General features: G+C 46.5%; 1 protein-coding gene across 4 annotated transcripts in view; it reads right to left on the bottom strand.

Moving 5' to 3' along the window:
* Nucleotides 1–23,344, bottom strand: part of fbxl17 (F-box and leucine-rich repeat protein 17) — a 314,946-nt gene that overhangs the window by 121,142 nt on the left and 170,460 nt on the right. Inside the window, exon 9 of one of the 4 annotated variants that reach the window (XM_065011703.1) lies at nucleotides 20,473–21,047. The exons of the other annotated variants lie outside the window; for them this stretch is intronic. Coding sequence (XP_064867775.1) covers nucleotides 20,990–21,047 — 58 coding nt within the window. The 3' untranslated portion in view covers nucleotides 20,473–20,989. Of the gene's footprint in view, nucleotides 1–20,472; nucleotides 21,048–23,344 lie in introns of those variants that run through there. 4 annotated transcript variants of the gene reach the window in all.

Below are 23,344 nucleotides of genomic sequence, written 5' to 3'. Positions count from 1 at the left end.
CTGCCAACGCTGCAAAAAATAAATACAAATAGAATGTCATTTATATACATTTCTGCCGAGAGGCGCGTTTAAATGGAAGTCTATGGGAACAGCTAGCAGGTCCTTGGGGAAACACTGAATGTATATTTTCCTTAAAAAGTCATTCCGCTCTGAAAATGGGTTTTTAAGTCTATTTTGTGCCACCTTTAAAATTCTAATAAACTAATTCCAGAGTGATGCAGGATAGAGGCTTTTTCAATTTCACCAGGCTTTGTTCAAATTTGTTTTACATTATGACTGCGGCAAGGATAGAGAGAGGAAAGACATAGCAAGGAAAGAGAGAGGAGGAGAGAGAGAAGGAGAGAGAGAGAAGACATAGCAAGGAAAGAGAGAGAAGGAGAGAGTGAGAAGACATAGCAAGGAAAGAGAGAAGGAGAGAGAGAAGGAGAGAGAGAAGACATAGCAAGGAAAGAGAGAGAAGGAGAGAGAGAAGGAGAGAGAGAGAAGACATAGCAAGGAAAGAGAGAGAAGGAGAGAGAGAAGGAGAGAGAGAAGACATAGCAAGGAAAGAGAGAGAAGGAGAGAGAGAAGACATAGCAAGGAAAGAAGAGAAGGAGAGAGAGAAGGAGAGAGAGAGAAGACATAGCAAGGAAAGAGAGAGAAGGAGAGAGAGAAGGAGAGAGAGAGAAGACATAGCAAGGAAAGAGAGAGAAGGAGAGAGAGAGAAGACATAGCAAGAGAAGGAAAGAGAGAGAAGACATAGCAAGGAAAGAGAGAGAAGGAGAGAGAGAGAGAAGACATAGCAAGGAAAGAGAGAGAAGAGAGAGAGAGGAGAGAGAGAGAAGACATAGCAAGGAAAGAGAGAGAGAGAGAAGAAGCAAGGAGAGAGAGAGAGAGAAGAGAAGACATAGCAAGGAAAGAGAGAGAAGAAGACATAGCAAGAAAGAGAGAGAAGGAGAGAGAGAAGAGATAGAAGGAAAGAGAGAGAAGAGAGAGAGAGAGAGAAGACATAGCAAGGAAAGAGAGAGAGAAAAGGAGAGAGAGAGAAGACATAGCAAGGAAAGAGAAGAGAGAGAGAAGAGAGAAAGAGAGAGAAGAGAGAGAGAGAAAAGACATAGCAAGGAAAGAGAGAGAAGGAGAGAGAGAAGGAGAGAGAGAGAAGACATAGCAAGGAAAGAGAGAGAAGGAGAGAGAGAAGACATAGCAAGGAAAGAGAGAGAAGGAGAGAGAGAAGGAGAGAGTGAGAAGACATAGCAAGGAAAGAGAGAGAAGGAGAGAGAGAAGGAGAGAGAGAGAAGACATAGCAAGGAAAGAGAGAGAAGGAGAGAGAGAGAAGACATAGCAAGGAAAGAGAGAGAAGGAGAGAGAGAAAGAGAGAGAGAGAAGACATAGCAAGGAAAGAGAGAGAAGGAGAGAGAGGAGAGAGAGAGAAGACATAGCAAGGAAAGAGAGAGAAGAAGAGAGAGGAGAGAGAAAGAAGACATAGCAAGGAAAGAGAGAAGGAGATAGAGAAGGAGAGAGAGAAGACATAGTAAGGAAAGAGAGAGAAGGAGAGAGAGAAAAGACATAGCAAGGAAAGAGAGAGAAGGAGAGAGAGAGAAGACATAGCAAGGAAAGAGAGAGAAGGAGAGAGAGAAGGAGAGAGAGAGAAGACATAGCAAGGAAAGAGAGAGAAGGAGAGAGAGAAGGAGAGAGGGGGGGTGAGAGAGAGAAGAAAGATGTAGCGAGGACAGAGAGAGAGAAGGAGAGAGAGAAGGAGAGAGAGAGGGGGGGTGGAGGGTGGATGAGATCAAGGAAGGAGTGCTGTGGTTGGCCTGCTGTGTTTTAGTGCTCAAGTCTCTTTCTGTTTGCTTCTGCTCACACACACACACACACGCACACACACAAACAACGTTCAAAAGCAAAGCAGCTCCCTGTAGAGTGCAACAGATATTTATTTACTAAAGACCAGAAAACAAATAGCCTGTAAGACTCTTCATCCACACAACACACTGTTTCCCCTGCACAGTATGGTTACGCAAATCTACATCAACCCTCTATTAAGACTTTGTATATTGAACAAGAGAAAATATGAAAAAGCAATAAGGCTTCATACCGACGGTCTGTCAATGGCCTGAATAACCAATGTGCACAATGTTGTAATGTCTGATGTGGTGATGGTGCTGCGGAGAACAACAGAGACCACACAATAATCCTGATAATAAAACACCTTAACGTGGACCTGATACACCGGACTTGTTCCGTTGATTGCATGCGTTTGAGACATATCCTGACTGGTTTTTCTTAGTGTCCAGATTGGACCAGACACAACTTTATCTAAAGGCTGCACCCACCCCACCCACCCACCCACGCACCCACCCACGCACCCACCCACAATGACCTCCTGAGTGTCGGGGCCGACGAGTGCTTCCATGCTGTGTCACCACAGGGATCCTAATGTTAGATGTCAGTCACAATGACCATTTGAAACCCTATAACTAACACACAGACACGCACACACACACACACACACACTCTGAGTGTGATATCAGTGGAGGGCATTGAGGCCTGTGATGTCAGAGAATAAAGTAAGGTGGCGATAAAAGGAACAAAGTAATAGCCATAAAACACCAACCCTCCAGAACCCCTGGCAGGTTTAGAGCAGCCCAGTCCAGCTAGACAGTGATGTACGGTCAACGAAGAGAGGAGGCTGAGAGAGAAGCCTAGACAGACCTGAGCCAATACTAAATGTCTCCAAACAACTTGGAATAACGCATCATTATGGATATTATATAAGAGCAAAGCCTTTTATCAGAAGTGACATGTGCACGCGCATGTGTGTGTGTGTGTGTGTGTGTGTGTGTGTGTGTGTGTGTGTATATATATATGTGTGTCATTACAGACTATAGGTATCCATTGCCAACAGGTGAAGAAAGTATAGGACAGAAGAACAGAGCTCTAGTGGCTAGGATGTATCTCACATGGTACTAAAAACACAATGTCAAACTCTCCTTTCGAGGCAGTTTACTACTACTATTGCAAAGGCTTTGATAAGCATTTTACATCGGCCCTGTGTGTGTGTGTGTGTCCTCTACTAACGTGAATGTATTTTACATGCGTTTTACTTGATCCCTACAGTATAAATCACATTTTCTGGTTTGTGTTCCAACCCCTCCCTCAAAGCCAAGCGTTTTAAAATCATCCATGTGAAATGTGACTTATCATACTCTGTTATAGCTCAGGGCTAGAACTTTCAAGACTAGGGACTTTCAGGCCAAGCAACAGCAGCTAGGTCCAGATTCTCTACAAAACAGATGGTCTGACTGGACTCTACAGCGCGGAATGTACTGGATGCTGCGAGGTAACCACAAATACATGGCTGTCCACTCATACTCTATCTAGTACGAGTAGGTCTGTGATGCACGCTCGCCCACAAGTACATACTTCCGCGCGCATACGTGCGCCCATGCGGTCACGAGTACCCAGGCAGACACCGTTACACTATTCAGCTGAATGGCATTCATTCTGGTGACACCTCTCTTTAGGTGAGAAACAGGTGATATAAGCAACCTCATCAGACACCTCCCTCCCCTCCCTCCCCCTCCCTCCCCCCCTCTTCAGTAGATTCAGAAACGTGGAGAAGAAAGAGAGAGGGGAAGAGGGAAATCACAGTCATTATAAATTCAGCTCCTGTGCTGCTTTTTGTGCTGGAATGACCTATTATTTCACACCGGGCCAAATGGCATGAATACATGAATACAAATAACTAGCTGCACATTCCACTTCTCACACCGCGCCGCACGCACGCACGTGCACACACACACACACACACACACACACACACACACACACACACACAGGACAGCAGAGATCTCTCTCTCCTCCTCTCTGCTATTTCACTTCTCTGATTTGATTGTTTTACTGCTAAGTGTGTTGCCATTTTAAATGCACTTCAGAGTTTAAATAGAGGATTCTCTCCTTCCACATCTCTCTTCCTTTCTATATAGCCACACAGAGTCGGTGATGTGTGGGTGGGTGGTTAGGAGCAGGCCATAGTCCCCCGCCCCCCTCTCAATTCTATTCAATCTCTCCCTCGCTCCCTCTCCACATTAACATTGAGGTACAGGTGGGTGGGGAAGAGATGGTGGTCTTCGCTGTCTCTCTGCCTCGTGGGTTTTCCGTCAGAAAAACAGAGGGGGTTGTGGGCGAGTGAAGGGCAGGTGTAACTTATTAGTCAAAGTGCTAGCTCTCCACGCCGCCAACGTTAATGTTTGACACAGCCGACTGATAAATACAGACAATCACACCTAATCACAGAGAACAGAGAGGGAGCGGAGAGCAGGTAATGAATTAGATGGAGCCGAGGTGTACGGGAGAGAAGGCTACAGTACATTCAGAGGGTTGAGAGGAATTTGCTTCAATTCAAAGGTGTTATTTTTTATCCAGTAAGTGTGGAGAAAGTGATTATGTCCACTGGATTTCTCTGTGCCTATCTATCAATCAATCCACCTATCAATCAATCAACCTATTAGTCTACTTACAGTGCCACCGGAAAGACCCCTTGACTTCTCCATATTTTGTTATGTTAGCCTTACCCTAAAAAGGATTAAATAAAATTAAACCATTAGCAATCTAAACACAATACCCCATAATGACAAAGTGAAAACAGATTTTTTTGACATTTTAGCACATTAATTACAGATAAAAAAACAGAAATACCTCATTTACATAAGTATTCAGACCCTTTGCTTTGAGACTAAAAATTGAGCTCAGGTACATCCTGTTTCCATTAATCATCCTTGAGATGTTTCAACAACTTGATTGGAGTCCACCTGTGGTAAACAATGTTTGGAAAGGCACACACCTGTCTATATAAGGTCCTACAGTTGACAGTGCATATCAGAGCAAAAACCAAGCCTTGAGGTTGAAGGAATTGTCCGTAGAGCTTGGAGACAGGATTGTGTCAAGGCACAGATCTGGGGAAGGGTACCAAAACATTTCTGCAGCATTTAAGGTCCCCAAGAACACAGTGGCCTCTATCATTCTTAAATGGAAGAAGTTTGGAACCACCAAGACTCTTCCTAGAGCTGGCCGCATGGCCAAACTGAGCAATCGAGGGAGAAGGGCCTTGGTCAGGGAGGTGACCAAGAACCTGATGGTCACACTGACAGAGCTCCTCTGTGGAGATGGGAAAACCTTCCAGAAGGAAAACCATCTTCGCAGCACTCCACCATATCAGGCCAGACGGAAGCCACACCTCAGTAAAAAGGCACTTGACAGCCCCGCTTGGAGTTTGCCAAAAACCTCTCAGACCATGAGAAACAAGATTTTCTGGTCTGATGAAACCAAGATTGAACTCTTTGGCCTGAATGCCAAGCGTCACGTCTGGAGGACACCTGGCACCATCCCTATGGTGAAGCATGGTGGTGGCAGCATCATGCTGTGGAGATGTTTTTCAGCGGCAGGGAGTGGGAGACTAGTCAGGCAAAGATTAACGGAGCAAAGAACAGAGAGATCCTTGATAAAAATCTCAGGACCTCAGACTGTTGCCGAAGGTTCACCTTCCAACAGGACAACGACCCTAAGCACACAGCCAAGACTACCCAGGAGTGGCTTCAGGACAAGTCTCTGAATGTTCTTGAGTGGCCCGGACTTGAACCTGATCGAACATCTCTGGAGATACTTGAAAATAGCTGTGCAGCAATGCTCCCCATACAACCTGACAGAGCTCGAGAGGATCTGCAGAGAAGAATGGGAGAAACTACCCAAATACAGGTGTGCCAAACTTGTAGCATCATACCCAAGAAGACTCAAGGCTTGTAATCGCTGCCAAAGGTGCTTCAACATACTACTGAGTAAAGAGTCTGAATACAAACTACCTACCTACCCATCAACTTACATACCTACCAACCTACCTAAGAGGACCACACAAGACCAAAGTGGCGTATTAAGGGAAGCAGAGTGCTAGAAACTCTCTACCAATAAATAATCATTAGGACATCTATATAGATTTATATGTCAAGCAAATGAGGTGGTTCTACATAAACTAAAGTGCTATAGTGCAGGTACAGTTGAAGTCGGAAGTTTACATACACCTTGAGCCAAATACAGTTAAAATCAGTTTTTCACAATTCCTGACATTTAGTCCTAGTAAATATTCCCTGTCTTAGGTCAGTTAGGATCACCACTTTATTTTAAGAATGTGAAATGTCAGAATAATAGTAGAGAGAATGATTTATTTCAGATTTGATTTCTTTCATCACATTCCCAGTGGGTCAGAAGTTACAAACACTCAATTAGTATTTGGTAGCATTGCCTTAAAATTGTTTAACTTGGGTCAAATGTTTCAGGTAGCCTTCCACAAGCTTCCCACAATAAGTTGGGTGAATTTTAGCCCATTCCTCCTGACAGAGCTGGTGTAACTGAGTCAGGTTTGTAGGCCTCCTTGCTCGCACACACTTTTTCAGTTCTGCCCACAAATGTTTTATGTGATTGAGGTCAGGGCTTTGTGATGGCCACTCCAATACCCTGACTTTGTTGTCCTTAAGCCATTTTGCCACAACTTTGGAAGTATGCTTGGGGTCATTGTCCATTTGGAAGAACCATTTCAGACCAAGCTATAACTTCCTGACTGCCTTGAGATTTTGCTTCAATATATCCACATACATTTCCTGCCTCATGATGCCATCTATTTTGTGAAGTGCACCAGTCCCTCCTGTAGCAAGACTAACCCACAACATGATGCAGCCACCCCCGTGCTTCACGGTTGAGCTTGCAAGTCTCCCCCTTTTTCCTCCAAACATAATGATGGTCATTATGGCCAAACAGTTCTATTTCTGTTTCATCAGACCAGAGGACATTTATCCAAGAAGTACGATCTTTGTCCCCATGTGCAGTTGCAAATCGTAGTCTGGCTTTTTTATGGCGGTTTTGGAGCAGTGGCTTCTTCCTTGCTTTGAGGCCTTTCAGGTTATGTCGATATAGGACTAGTTTTACTGTGGATATAGATACTACTATAGATACTGCTATAGATATAGATACTGAAATATACCTTCTAACCAGTAGGGGTGCGACAGGAAAATCACTGGGGAATCCCCCCCCCCCAAAAAAAAGCCATATTGATAATTGCGTTGTTGTCTCTGTAACCTGTTAGTTCATATGCCTTGCCACCCTAATATATAGGCCTAAACGCCGAGACAATAAGAAGACACAGCGGCAGAATAAATTCAACCACACCTTTGTTTCATCACAAAATGAGAGCAACCTCTGTCCAGTGCGCGTAACAAACAGTCACATGACCTACAGCACGGTCAAGGAAGTTAAATGTTTCAGACATTATCGGACCACTAAACTCCTATTGGATTTAGAACCACTTTGCAAGTCACAAAGAAAACCGGAGCTTCCGCCACTATTCCAGCACCATTTCGACATTTCAACATCAAATCACCTCTGCTTAGTCTAATACAGTGACAACTAAAAGATATCAAAAACGATGTAGTCCAATCAACATAAGGTAAATATGACGTGGATGCCCATGGCTCTGATTTCTGTCTGTCTGTGTGTGTGTGTGTGTGTGTGTGTGTCATTCGTGCAATTAGAAAACACATGTTGACTCACCCTACTTCTAGAGATACGCCAATGCCATCCTCCTCTATTTCATGTTGACGAAACGGTCCATGACTCTGTCATATAGTACACGTTTTTAGTCTGTTGTTGTTGTCCTAGGCTACCTGGCTAAAATGCTTGCTCGCTAGCTTAACTTCCTTTCGTGGGAAACGTTAGCTAGTTGACATTAGCCTACTACATCTAGCTACATATTGAACCATCCTCTTAGGCCAGGGGCACAACAATGTATGAATGAATGGTTGGATCAGAATCGCTGTTATAGTCATTGGCCAGTACGGAGAATTAAGTAAAACAATATGTCCAAATCCCTATTTCCATCCATGGCTAATTTAGGAAAGGGACAACTTTAGCTAGCTAACTAGCCACTAGAGTTCTCGATGTGATTTGATAGGAGTGACGCTAAATCCAAACTCGCTTCCCTTAAACTTTTTTTTTGGTGTGCCAGGACCATTCACAGTCGAGCTTACTCAGTTTTGCTCAAAGCTGATTGGCTATTATTTTACACTTAAATTTTAAATGTTTTATTATCAAAGGACACCAAATGCTCACTGGCATCAAATAGATGGCCAACACATACAGAGACAGAGGGGCGCTGTTTCGCTCACTTGGATGCTTTCTCCTGTCAGATACAGTACATTCAGCCTCTTGCAAATTTAAGATAAATTATGAAAACACAGATATATTATATATATATATAAAAAATATAAAAAAATCTTGGTCAATTTTTTGGGGGGGGAAGCCTGGCTTCCCTAGGAAGCCATGAAAACACACCACTGATCTAGATACTCCAAATCTGGGTGGTTGGTCATTTAGCCTCACAAATGTAAAATATGTACACTGAGAGTACAAAACATTAAGGACACCTGGCTCATTCCATGACAGACTGAGCAAGAGAGTCCAGGTGAAAGCTACAGTATTTTTAAGCCTTGAGACAATTGAGACATGGATTGTGTATGTGAGGCATTCAAAGGGTGAATGGACATGACACAATATTTAAGTGCCTTTGAACAGGATATGGTAGTAGGTGCCAAGCACACAGGTTTGTGTCAAGAACTACAAGATGGCTGGGTTTTTCACGCTCAACAGTTTCCAGTGTGTATCAAGAACGGTCCATCACCCAAAGGACATCCAGCCAACTTGACAACTGTGGGAAGCATTGGAGTCAACATGGGCCAGCATCCCTGGGAATGCTTTCGACACCTGCTAGAGTCCATGCCCCGATGAATTGAGGCTGTTCTGAGGGCAAAAGGGGAGGGTGCAACTCAATATTAGGAAGGTGTCCTTAATGTTTGGTACAGTCCGTGTCTATTTTATACATTTGTTCATTTGACTGATAATCATAAGAAACGAGATTGTGTCAACGTCCTCATTTTCAACTTCCTCATCCCTCAAAACGGAAGTGCTGTACCATTGTCATGTACCATTGTCACAGCTGGCCAGGTGTGATGACTTGAGTGAGAGGCTGCCCACAGCCTATTGTGGATGAATGAAACGTGTACTTCAGAGAAATTATTAAAACATTTTTTTTTTAAATAAACTACAATCAAAATATAGTTTCATATACACTTGTAAACGGTACAGAGTACAACGTGGTAACCACCCAGCTGTGGAGTAGTGAGAATGTCCATTAACCTGCATTTGAGAGGAACTGGACACTGTATCCGGAGACTTCCAGCCATTGTACTAAGCTAAAGACATGCTACCGTCAATTATCTCCAAACCCGCACGCAGAGACAACCACGGTATCCCCTGAGTTCCATCTGACTCTGGGTATGTCGAAAAACAACCGCGAATCTCAAAATGTCGCAGTATCACTTCCGAGAACGGCAGAGCAGATCAACGCAGTCCTCGTAAGGGATCTGACGCTGTCGAACCGACGCCGCTACATTTCAAAACCAAGCAAGCCTCCCTCACTCTACGCTGCCTGGGTATCCACGTGTATGAAATGTCAGTCACGTTCTCTGAAATAGGGTCACGCAATTATTCATCGGGGACGACAAATGCTCATAACCTCCCTTTAGACTGAAACAATAGCCGTAGAACAGAGGGGAGTCCTGACCTAATCACAGCACCACTCTCTCTCTCTCTCTCGCTCTCTCTGAGGTACATGACCTTTTCCTCCTCTTTCGCTCCCTCCCTTCCTCCAGGCCGGCGCTGAGCGGACGCAGAGTTGTTCCAGCGTGCCACGGATGTCGTGTGGGAAATGGGGAGCGTTGTTACGCGTCAAATCAATGTAAAAGGTCAAAGTGACGTGCGGTGGTGGCAGACACAGCGACCTGCCGCGAAACACGACAGACAGACAGTAGCCAGACGCAATCGGAGGGGAGCTTTTCTCAACAACAGGAACTGCCTGTGCTGTGTTCAGCTGACGTTGAGGAGTGTTGTCTGACGGAGGGGGTGTGTATGTGTGGGGTTGAAACCAAACTCGGTCGTTTAGTCAATAAACCCCTCGGGAGGTATTTAAACACACACACACACACACACACACAGAGGACAGACAGATGGAAGCCTAGGTGAAACAACAACCCAGACTGCTGACCCAGATATATTAAAAGGGGGAGAGTAGTGCTGTGTAAAAGGTTGAGGATGGTGTCTGGTGTTGTGAAGCAGACCGTGTAAACCTGAAGCCAGTCGGAGATCACAGACAGACAAGGACAGAGCTGAATCAAAAGAAAGAGAGGAAGAGGTTGGTCAGGGTCCTCAACCCCATCATAAACCAATCACACACACACACACACACTGTGGCGTTGTTCCCTACCATTCTCTGTTTGCTTACAAATACAAACCAACAGCATGCCCAGATGCCTGGAATGTGGGGTGGGGAAGAGAAGGGAGTGTGTGTGTGTAGGATGTGTGTGCCGTGCATACGTACGACTGTGTGTATGTCCCATCTCCTCTCCCTCCATTCGTCTTCTTCCTGAAAAAGTTCTCAACCTGAGTTCCAACTCCCTCCCCTGGGAACAGTGATGGCGTATGGAAATATGCTCATCTACGCACGCACACACGTGTGGCGGTATGGAAATGTGTTTCATCTCAACGCAAAGGAGTTCCACCAGGATCATATAGAGTAGACCGGGGAACGGAGGAAAAGAGGGGGTGGAGGGGGTAATGATTATCATTTACATGTGACAGTCAATACATAATGCATAGTTCTAATGAAATGGAAAAGTGAGACAATAGGACCTTTGGAGGAGGAAGCAGGCAGGCACATGTGGTAACAGCATTAACATACAGAGGGTCAATGTGCTTTCTCCACCCCCGCCCCCCACACCTTCTTTCTCCATCCATCCCTCCTTCCCCCACACCTTCTTTCTCCATCCACCTCCCCCACACCTTTTCCATCCATCCCTCCCTCCCCCACACCTTTCTCCATCCATCCCTCCCTCCCCCACACCTTCTTTCTCCATCCATCCCTCCTTCCCCCACACCTTCTTTCTCCACCCCCGCCTCCCACACCTTCTTTCTCCATCCATCACTCCCTCCCCCCACCTTCTTTCTCCATCCATCACTCCCTCCCCCCACCTTCTTTCTCCATCCATCACTCCCTCCCCCACCTTCTTTCTCCATCCATCACTCCCTCCCCCCACCTTCTTTCTCCATCCATAACTCCCTCCCCCCACCTTCTTTCTCCATCCATCCCTCCCTCCCCCCACCTTCTTTCTCCATCCATCCCTCCCTCCCCCACACCTTTTTCCATCCATCCCTCCCTCCCTCCCCCACACCTTTCTCCATCCATCCCTCCCTCCCTCCTTCCCCCACACCTTCTTTCCATCCATCCCTCCCTCCCTCCTTCCCCCCACACCTTATTTCCATCCATCCATCCCTCCCTCCCTCCCCCCACACCTTTTTCCATCCATCCCTCCCTCCCTCCCTCCCCCACACCTTTCTCCATCCATCCCTCCCTCCCTCCTTCCCCCACACCTTCTTTCCATCCATCCCTCCCTCCCTCCTTCCCCCACACCTTCTTTCCATCCATCCATCCCTCCCTCCCTCCCTCCCCCCCCCCACACCTTTTTCCATCCATCCCTCCATCCCTCCCTCCTTCCCCCCACACCTTCTTTCTCCACCCCCGCCTCCCACATCTTCTTTCTCCAACCATCACTCCCCCCACCTTCTTTCTCCATCCATCCCTCACTCCCCCCACACCTTCTTTCTCCATCCATCCATCTCTCCCCCCACACCTTCTTTCTCCATCCATCCCTCCCTCCCCCCACACCTTCTTTCTCCATCCATCCCTCCCTCCCCCACTCCTTCTTTCTCCATCCATTACTCCCTCCCCCACCTTCTTTCTCCATCCATCCCTCCCTCCCCCACACCTTCTTTCTCCATCCATCCATCCCTCTTTCTCCATCCACACCTTCTTTCTCCATCCATCCCTCCCCCTCCCCCACACCTTCTTTCTCCATCCATCCATCCCTCCCTCCCCCCACACCTTCTTTCTCCATCCATCCATCCATCCATCCCTCCCTCCCCCCACACCTTCTTTCTCCATCCATCCCTCCCTCCCCCCCCACTCCTTCTTTCTCCATCCATCCATCCCTCCCTGCCCCCACACCTTCTTTCTCCATCCATCCATCCATCCCCTCCCCCCCACACCTTCTTTCTCCATCCATCCATCCCTCCCCCCCCACACCTTCTTTCTCCATCCATCCATCCATCCCTCCCTCCCCCACACCTTCTTTCCATCCATCCATCCATCCATCCCTCCCTCCCTCCCCCACACCTTCTTTCTCCATCCATCCATCCATCCCTCCCTCCCCCCCACACTTTCTTTCTCCCATCCATCCCTCCCTCCCCCACACCTTTCTTTCTCCATCCATCCCTCCCTCCCCCACACCTTCTTTCTCCCCACACCTTCTTTCCCCCCATCCCTCGCTCCCACACGTATGTGTCAGCTCCCCTCCTGCGGGCGGACTATGTGCAGAGTTTCATCCACAGGAGGAAGGGAGGACGGGCTGGGGTGTTGAAAGAACATGTGTTGTCAATGGGAGCCAATGGTGTGTGTGTGTGTGTGTGTGTGTGTGTGTGTGTGTGTGTGTGTGTGTGTGTGTCTGTTTGTGTCTGTGTGTTTGTGTTTGTGTCTGTGTGTTTGTGTCTGTGTGTTTGTGTCTGTGTGTGTGTGCCCATGGGGCATGTGTGTGTGCGTAGGGAATGAGCTTAATCTAAAAAGAGAGTATTTCAAAGTGGATAAAACTTTGAGAGAGAGACCGAGAGAGGACAAAGAGACATAGGAGAGTGAGGAGAGGGGGGGGGCAGTGAGAGAGAGAGAGGCCCAGCAGGTTACTAAGACCCTGCCATTCTGCGCCAGATTATGTTGGAAGGAGATGTGTAGCCTTTCTCTGTGTGTATCAGAAGTCAGGCCAGAATCAACACTTTACTGAAGAGGAGAGAGACGTTTACACTAACCTAGTAGAGTACTGCAGAGAGTACTGCAGAGAGTACTGCAGAGAGTACTGCAGAGATGAGGTCAACAACACCAGGTCGACAACGTCAATCTACCCACTACTACTCTGGCTGGCCTACTTTGTGTCTCTACCTCTAAGGTCAGGTGTGCTGAGAAGAAAAACAGACCGACAGCGTGCCTCTCTCCTCTGCCCTCCAGCAGATAAGGCTCGGTTCAGTTGTGGCACTCGATGGCCGCAAAAGAAGAAGATAATTGCAAGTGTTAGAAAGCAGCGTTCGACTCCACAGAAGAGTTCGGGATGAGACGATAAGGTCAGCGCGAACATTTGGACACAGAGTGCAGTGAACTCCGTTGCCCGAGGATAATATATCCCTCAACCAGCAGACCGAGAGGACGCAGAGAAATGAGATGAAACGGAGTCGTTTCATGGAGTCAGGATAGGATAAAGAGCCACTAGTGTAATGGCTGGCCTTCCTCATGGCCTTCCTGTGTTAGTTCTTCAAGGTTGAAAGGCCTCGAGACTGAAGCTCAAACTGCTGCATTTCAAAAGCCACCTCACTCAGTAATTCAGACAGACAGTCGATGTAATGTATCGATTTAAGCTCCTTCAGAGAGAAGCCCATTGGCTATCTCGCAGGCCTCTCTCATACATGAATGGCTGAGCTCGCCCCTGCTTCAGCCAGGGAAGAATCTGATTAGGTGGCTCCGTCTGAATTCTGACCATTCATCTCATCTCCACATCAGAAACGTTGCATCTCCAAGGCTTCCGGACTATGGAATATTGGGAGATTCGGAGGTCAGAAAAGAGTTTTTGAACTCCTGGAGCTCTATGTGGAGAGGGAGGAGGGTGGAGCGAGAACAGGAACAGTGGAGAGAATAATAATACAAATCCAATTGATCATAAAAGCATGTGAGATTTACTGGTTTCATTTCATTAGGAGCAATTCCTCAAACTTAAATTGGACAGCTGGGAAAGAAAGATGGGAGAACACACAAACACATACACAAACCCCTAAAACACACACAACCCTCACTGGTGATACAATTTGAACAAGTTTTAATCATCTATTATTTAGGAAGCCCATCCCTTACCAGCCCCCATCCCTTACCAGACCCCATCCCTTACCAGACCCCATCCCTTACCAGCCCCCATGCAAGAACACCAGGGAAGAGACAGTCAGATTGACCAAACAGGCCAAGAGGCAGAGAGATGGTGAGGAGGAGGAGGAGGAGGAGGAACAACAGAATCAGCCTGGTTCAAGTGCATGTGTACTAAGGGAATGTACTGAGTAGAGATTTCAAGTTTTCATAACAATCGGTAATAGCCATTTTTGGACGCCGATTATGGCCGATTACATTGCACTCCACGAGGAGCCTGCGTGGCAGGACGACCACCTGTTACGCGAATGCAGCAAGGAGCCATGGTAAGTTGCTAGTTAGCATTAAACTTATCTTATAAAAAACAATCAATCTTAACATAATCACTAGTTAACTACACATGGTTGATGGTATTACTAGTTTATCTTGCTTGTCCTGCGTTGCAAATAATCAATGTGGTGCCTGTTCATTTATCATCGAATCACAGCCTATTTCGCCAAACGGGTGATGATTTAACAAGCGCATTTGCGAAAAAAGCACTGTCGTTGCACCAATGTGTACCTAACCATAAATATCAATGCCTTTCTTTAAAATCAATACACAAGTATATTTTTCTTAACCTGCATATTTAGTTAAAAGAAATTCATGTTAGCAGGTAATATTAACTAGGGAAATTGTGTCACTTCTCTTGCGTTCTGTGCAAGCAGAGTCAGGGTATATGCAGCAGTTTGGGCCGCCTGGCTCGTTGCGAACTGTGTGAAGACCATTTCTTCCTAACAAAGACCATAATTACTATGCCAGAAGTGTACATAATTATGACATAACATTGAAGGTTGTGCAATGTAACAGCAATATTTAGACTTATGGATGCCACCCATTAGATAAAATACGGAACGGTTCCGTATTTCACTGAACATTTACATTACATTTAAGTCATTTAGCAGACGCTCTTATCCAGAGCGACTTACAAATTGGTGCATTCACCTTATGACATCCAGTGGAACAGTAGTGCATCTAAATCTTTTAAGGGGGGGTGAGAGGGATTACTTTATCCTATCCTAGGTATTCCTTAAAGAGGTGGGGTTTCAGGTGTCTCCGGAAGGTGGTGATTGACTCCGCTGTCCTGGCGTCGTGAGGGAGTTTGTTCCACCATTGGGGGGCCAGAGCAGCGAACAGTTTTGACTGGGCTGAGCGGGAACTGTACTTCCTCAGTGGTAGGGAGGCGAGCAGGCCAGAGGTGGATGAACGCAGTGCCCTTGTTTGGGTGTAGGGCCTGATCAGAGCCTGGAGGTACTGAGGTGCCGTTCCCCTCACAGCTCCGTAGGCAAGCACCATGGTCTTGTAGCGGATGCGAGCTTCAACTGGAAGCCAGTGGAGAGAGCGGAGGAGCGGGGTGACGTGAGAGAAAGAATAAACTGAAAGAATAAACGTTTTGTTTTCGAAATCATAGGTCATTAATATGGTCGAATCCGGAAACTAAGGCTCGTATTCCTGTGTGTTTATTATATAATTAAGTCTATGATTTGATATTTGATCGAGCAGTCTGACTGAGCGGTGGTAGGCAGCAGCACGATCGTAAGCACTCATTCAAACAGCACTTTACTGCGTTTTCCAGCAGCTCTTAGCAATGCTTGAAGCACTGAGCTCTTTAGGACTTCAAGCCTATCAACTCCTGAGATTAGGCTGGCAACACTATAGTGCCTATAAAGAACATCCAATAGTCAAAGGTCTATGAAATACAAATGGTATAAGAGAGAAATAGTCTACAACCTAAAACTTCTTACCTGGGAATATTGAAGACTCGTGTTAAAAGGAACCACCAGCTTTCATATGTTCTCATGTTCTGAGCAAGGAACTTAAACGTTAGCTTTCTTACATGGCACATATTGCACTGTTACTTTCTTCTCCAACACTTTGTTTATGCATTATTTAAACCAAATTGAACATGTTTCATTATTTATTTGAGACTAAATAGATCTTTATGCATGTATAATCGGTGTCGGTGTTGAAAAATCCTAATCGGTCAACCTCTAGTACTGAGTGTGTGTGTTCTGGCTCTACATACTGAAATATGACAACGCCAGACATAAACCGTCCCAAGTTGGGTAGGACAGCTTTACATTTGGAATGACTGCAAATACAGATAAGGCAAACAGATAGTCGTGCAGGATGTATACAACACTATATACAGGGAGAGAGAGGGAGATAAAGGCAGAGAGAGAGAGCAATATCATATTATGCAATTTTGCTTAAACATACATTATTATGTCAGCATAGTGAGCTAATCAGCAACTCAAGTCAACCTACACCCTCTCCACCCCATCTCTCTCTTTATTCCTGCCTCTCATCGATGCCTTTCCTCCCCTCCTCCACAGGAATATTCCTCTGTTCATCCTAAAGCTACAGGGATGACACACACACGCACACACACACACACAGACAGAGAGAGAGGTGAAGGTGACAGTTCCACTTCCTATAGCCACAGGTGGCAACTTATTAGCACAGTCATCTAACCAGCCTGCAATGACACCTCACCCAGCTCTCTACACAATCCACCCATAGCCCTCTAACCCCCCCATTACATTTTTTACATTTAAGTCATTTAGCAAACGCTCTTATCCAGAGCGACTTACAAATTGGTGCATTCACCTTAAGACATCCAGTGGAACAGTAGTGCATCTAAATCTTTTAAGGGGGGGGGGGGATTACTTTATCCTATCCTAGGTATTCCTGAAAGAGGTGGGGTTTCAGGTGTCTCCGGAAGGTGGTGATTGACTCCGCTGTCCTGGCGTCGTGAGGGAGTTTGTTCCACCATTGGGGGGCCAGAGCAGCGAACAGTTTTGACTGGGCTGCGCGGGAACTGTACTTCCTCAGTGGTAGGGAGGCGAGCAGGCCAGAGGTGGATGAACGCAGTGCCCTTGTTTGGGTGTAGGGCCTGATCAGAGCCTGGAGGTACTGAGGTGCCGTTCCCCTCACAGCTCCGTAGGCAAGCACCATGGTCTTGTAGCGGATGCGAGCTTCAACTGGAAGCCAGTGGAGAGAGCGGAGGAGCGGGGTGACGTGAGAGAACTTGGGAAGGTTGAACACCAGACGGGCTGCGGCCGCCCCCACACACACACACACACTCCTCCATGTCCTCACCCTGTTCTGGGTCTACAGTATCTGTCTAAGGCTGAGAAGTGCTACTGTCTCTTCTGGCAGTGCCAGGGCTGGTGTATGTCACACCTGGACCTACAGCTGCTCAGCAAAGCAACTGGCGACAATATACTGCTGCTAATGAGTACAGAGTGAAGTCACACACATGACTGGTCTCATCTACTTTAAGAGACAGGATGTGACACTTGCAACACAGTGAACTGCTTCCTGTCGTGTCAGGAAGCCCAAGAGGATGGCGGAGGAAGAGTTGGGCTGAGAAGAGTGCAAAGAGTGAGAGAGCAAGAGAGAAGAGAGAGATCAAGAGAGAAGAGAGAGAGCAAGAGAGAAGAGGGAGAAGAGAGAGAGCAAGAGAGAAGAGGGAGAAGAGAGAGAGCAAGAGAGAGAAGAAGAGAGAGAAGGAGAGAAGAGAGAGAGCAAGAGGGAAAGAGAGAGAGAGAAAAGAGAGCAAGAGAGAGAGAAGAGTGAGGAGAGAGCAAGAGAGGATTAGAGAGAGGAGAGGAGAGAGAGAGGAGAGAGGAGAGCAAGCAAGAGGAAGAGAGAGCAAGAGAAGAGAGCAAGAGAAGAGAGAGAAGAGAGGAGAGAGAGCAAGAGAGAGAGCAAGAGAGAGAGAGAGAGAGAGAGCGCGAAGAGAGAGATCCTCCTTCTCTTTGATGTGTATTTACTCTCACATCACATTCCAACCATAACAAAGTGAGTCCTCAGCACACGAAGGCATTGGTTTACTCTTCCATCCATCCTCAAAAAGACACTATTTCAAAACGCGGTGAGGAGAAGTTAAACGAAGGCCTGTAAAACTCAATAACCCTTCAGTCTGCATGGGGAAACGGTGCTGTCCGTACGCTGGTCCCTGTGTGTGTGTGCGGCCTGTCGGCTGGACTTTGTGAGGTCAGTATGACATGGTTTCTCACGCTGGTGAGAGAGGCTAATAAAACGGTCAATGATAGGCTGATGTCACTAGCCAGTCACAGACATGTATGACGGGGGAGCTTTATGTATGGGACAGTGGATGTCTCCATTTATACACACACACACACACACACACACACACACACACACACACACACACACACACACCTGGACCACACGAAGCTAGACCAGTGGACGTTTTAGAAGCAGACATCAGTAGAGAGAGTGAAACTCTCCTCTCTGTAATAACAGCTCAGTTAAAACATTACAGCCTCTCATAAAATATCATAACCTTTACTTTTAATGGCAGAGATCTGTTTCCTTTGGCCCCGCCAGGAGAGCACGGAGACAACTAAAACAGGCAGTCTGTGTGTGTGTGTGTGTGTGTGTGTGTGTGTGCACGCGCTTCGGTCTGGCTTGACATGGTTATCTAATGATGGGGCCAGCGCAGGACAGCAAGCCGAGCAACAATCTCTCTTTTGCTCCCTCTGGTTCCACAGTCGGAAAGTTGACCATTGGAACAGACACAGACTGGGCCAACCAGAGAGAACAGAGCATTACCACTGCAGGACTATGAAGAGTTTGAACCATAATAGAAAGAAACTAAAGATGTGTACCGGTATATAAGTGAAGAGTCCCCCCTCATGTTCAGGTTGTGTTGTTTGATGTAGCTGTGCCTCAACATTGAGCTGGTTAGACAGACCAGAGGTGCTGAAACTGCTGTATGTTCAGAGGCAGTAGGTCTATAAATAGTGCACATCTCTCCATGAGACGTGAGGAGAGGAGTGTAGCGGGAAAAACAGCTCCTGGTACAAACTGATGCCAACAACAAAGGGATAGGGAGGAAGAAAATGCACACACCGATTTTATTATCGACTCAGTGGAGCTTAGAGATCGCTCACGCACACACACACACACACACACGCACACAACTGAGAGATCAAATAAACTACTAAGATACAGTATGTTCTCTTCCTCCGCTTTCCATTACAACTAAAAACCTGACGTGTGACAGTATACACACACACACACACAGACACACACAGACACACACGCGCCCCGTTGAGGGTAGAAGAGGCTATTTGAGATGATGGGGATGAGACAGACAGTTTTGGTGAACCAAAACATGACCTGTAAAATGTAGCAGTGTGTACACATAATATCGACAGTCATTTATTCACAAACTGAAATAAACCTCCATTCTGTCTGTCTGTCAGTGGATGGTGTTGTGTGCCAGTGGAACAGAAGGTTGATACTGTTCCACAAGGCTCTGCTCCTTTAAATCATTACCCACACACCCTCACAGGGAGGCCTGTACTGACACTGCTAATCTGGGGCCGCCCGCCCGCCCCCCACCCCACCCCACCCCACATACACACACAAAGGAAGAACGACAGAAAGACACTCACCTCCTCCCCTCTTTTCGGTCTGTCCCTCCCTCCCTCCCTCCCCTAGGAACTGGCTGACAGACGAGGCTAGGGGTTCTTTAAAAAAAAAATGTATCCCTTCTTTCCGTGTTTGATGTTCCTCTCTATGCACTCTGAACAAATCCCCTTTTTCCTAAACCTAATCGCATTACCACCTGTGGCCCAATGCACCCTGGGTAACGGGGACAGGTCTGGTGCCAACATGCCACTCCACCACGCCCGCTGTGCCTGTCTGGTACAGGCTGGCACCACCACACACACACACACACACACACACACACACACACACACACACACACACACACACACACACACACACACACACAGGAAGAAAGAGTATGGAACAGTCTGGCATGAAGACACACACACACACACACACCCCCAATGGCCTGGTGTGTCTGGCACGGTGGTGGTTTGGCAGGAGTGTGAATGCCAGTTTGGTCTCAGGCCAAAGCTGTGTAGTGGGTACTAGTATGATACAGAGTCTGAGACTTTGAACAACAAGTCAGGATAATCTTCTTAGAGAGAACTGACCACCACTTTTTGAGTCACACTTTTCGCCATTAATTTAGCAATAGAAAACTGTGTTTTAATGGACTCTTCTGTGTGTAGAGGAGCTAATCCTGGTACGCTGTGGGTTGGCAGGGGCACGCTGGCACCACGAGGGCCAAACCAGGGCTGCGTAGAGAGACGAACGGATGAAAGGACAGAGAGAAGAAAGAGAGTAAAAGAGAGTAAAAGAGAGAGAGGTGGAAGCCAGATCTGGCAAAGAGGAGTTCGTGGGTCCAGGTGTTATTAAAATGTTTATGTGGCGCCAACAAACAGAAGTGCAGTATTAAAGTATTAAAGATGTCTAAGAGAGGCCAGAGAGAGAGAGGGAGAGAAAGAGTCCCCCCCCCATTCACACTAGGGGCCCCCATTTGACTGTGAAAATATGCTGATATATGATAATGAGCACAAACATACACAAATGTTTTCATATTCTCAGATATATAGCGAAAACATTTCATAGTTTCGGGTTGGGGGCTAGAAAGGTAGAAGTCCTACATGTGAGGAGAAAGGAAAAAGGCATTTTCCAGTGAAGTTACCTAATAATGATGCGTTTTAGACCAGTTTGAAGGTTTCTTCAATCGCTGGCTAGTGAATTTAAAACCTTTCTCAAACCAAGCTTCTGAAAATATCAGACAAGACTGCCAAGGGATACATCTAGTTCTGGTGGAGGGGACAGCTGGAGCAACACCTAGGTGGAGGGGACAGCTGGAGCAACACCTAGGTGAAGGGGACAGCTGGAGCAACACCTAGGTGGAGGGGACAGCTGGAGCAACACCTAGGTGGAGGGGACAGCTGGAGCAACACCTAGGTGGAGGGGACAGCTGGAGCAACACCTAGGTGGAGGGGACAGCTGGAGCAACACCTAGGTGGAGGGGACAGCTGGAGCAACACCTAGGTGGAGGGGACAGCTGGAGCAACACCTAGGTGGGAAAACACAAACACACCATATCGTTAATCAAAAATAATTACACATTTTAGACTTTGTTTTCCTACTCTCTGATGTTTAAACTGAACTGGATTGAGAGATTCTATTAGGGGCCAAACCGACCAATCCTGAGCCAGGAGGAGACTTCCCACCAATTAAAATTGATTGTGGTGTCCTTCAAAAAGGTCATTAGGGCCATTTCTGATGAAGAGATGGTGATAATGTGATAAGTGAGTAGAGTGCCATGTATGTGTGCGTGTGTGCGTACGTGCGAGAGAGAGAGTGTATGCACATGTGTGTACAGCTCGTCGTCTGGCGGGGGTTCTGAAAAAAAAAAAAAAGAAGAAGCATTTCATCCCTAATGAGCAGCCTTTATATGTTCAGTATCGTTCTCGTTTCCTTGAAGGCTGTTCCTTTGGGAAACATAACACTTCCGACATCTCTATGTAAGATATGACAGCACATTAGACTGTGTACGAGTATGACCGCACTATTTCACCTACAAGACTATATCATACCAGCACTGTTTGTTTTCCCTCTCATCTCCTCTCTACCAAACTGTGAAAGAGCACACCAGTAGCTCACACACACACCAGGCGTTATCCACACACACACACACACACACACACGCACACAAACAAACACAGAGTATAAGCAGACGTGTCTCTCTTGTCTCTCCAAGTCAGCCACACAGTAACCTGATAAGAACACAGCCCAGCTGACCAGTCAGAGCCGGGCCATAAGAGATGGGTTGAGGGGAGTTTACATTAACATTTAAGCCCATCATTCACAGCTGTGGTCCGTTCCAGAGGTCTCTGGCCGAACTCGCTCTCCACTCTGTTTGGACCTCTGTCTCTCTCGGGGTCAGAGGGAGAACATCCCCCGTCTTTTTACTCAACGTTACAGGCTTGATTTACCAGCTGAACACGTACGGGAAAACAGAAGCCGCCTTAGCACTGTTTAAACTTGATATCCAACTTAATACCACGCTTTTTCCCCCTTCAAACTGGGAGCACCTCCCTATGACAGAGTTACCCAAAACAGGCACTTTGGTTGGGAGTCCTTCCATTAGTAAAAGGTTACGTACAATATATCTACAATGTTGTGATTGGAGGTTGTGGATCAGTAAAATAAAACTGTGGTTCATACCTAAGTTAGACAAACACAGCAACACGGGCCACAGCAACACGGGCCACAGCAACACGGGCCACAGCAACACGGGCCACAGCAACATGGAACAGGGTACGAGACGGGGGAAGGAGAGATAGTAGGGAGAAGGAGAAGGCAAAGAGAAAAAGAGCGATTTTTTATGTTGAGCTCAGAAAACTAATGAAACAGAAATAAATATTCATGGACAACCTGTGTGTGTGTGTGTGTGTGTGTGTGTGTGTGTGTATGTGTGTGTGTGTGTTCCCTGGGGGTCTTCACTGTGGGTGAAGTGTAAATATGATGTTGGAAATCTCCTCTGATCTAAAGTCAGAATCAAAGGAGTAGGTTTTCTCAGTTGGCTTGTGCAATACGTGGTTTGTGTTTCTCAGAGAGTGATGAACACACAAACACACACCAAAGCAGATAGTGCTGAAGTCAACACGGAGCAGCTGTAATTTAGGCTGCATAATTTACACACACACACACACACACACACACACACACACACACACACACACAGAGAGAGAGAGAGAATCTAATGAAGGAACGTGTAGAATAATTCTGGAGTGGTGTGTGTGAGTGCACCCAATTTGAAAAAGGGAGGCGCACACAACGACATTTAGAAGCTAAATAAAAAATAGCCTTGATTTTTCTAGGCGCGCTGGTGCGCCTAAATTAAAAGTCTATTTCGACCATATCCAGGTAAAACAGTCGCACTGTAGAGCCCTGGACTAAAATGTTCCACATGACTGTTCTACACTTCCTTTCCCCAAAGTGACAACCAAATAACAGGCCTTTCAACCAGGAGTTTATAACCAACACCACAAATCCAATTAGACCAATACTTTCACATCAATCCATAAAACATGTGCTTCCACTTGGACACAGGACAGTTGTTAACTGCCACGGGGACTGAAATGTGAGGAGCAAACAGCCAATTAGCAGAGGTTGTTGTTGTTTACCATCACTCATTCATATATATATATATTTGTTTATGTACATATTCTTATTCATTCCTTTACACTTGTGTGTTTAAGGTAGTTGTTGTGAAATTGTTAGGTTAGATTACGCGTTGGATATTACTGCATTGTCGGAACTAGAAGCACAAGCATTTCGCTATCCTCGCATTAACGTCTGCTAACC

This window comes from Oncorhynchus nerka, linkage group LG27 (assembly GCF_034236695.1).
Source record: "Oncorhynchus nerka isolate Pitt River linkage group LG27, Oner_Uvic_2.0, whole genome shotgun sequence".
NCBI classification, from domain to species: Eukaryota; Metazoa; Chordata; class Actinopteri; order Salmoniformes; family Salmonidae; genus Oncorhynchus; species Oncorhynchus nerka.
The sequence above is the reverse complement of the archived record's forward strand: the minus strand, read 5'-3'. Positions and strand labels throughout refer to the sequence as shown.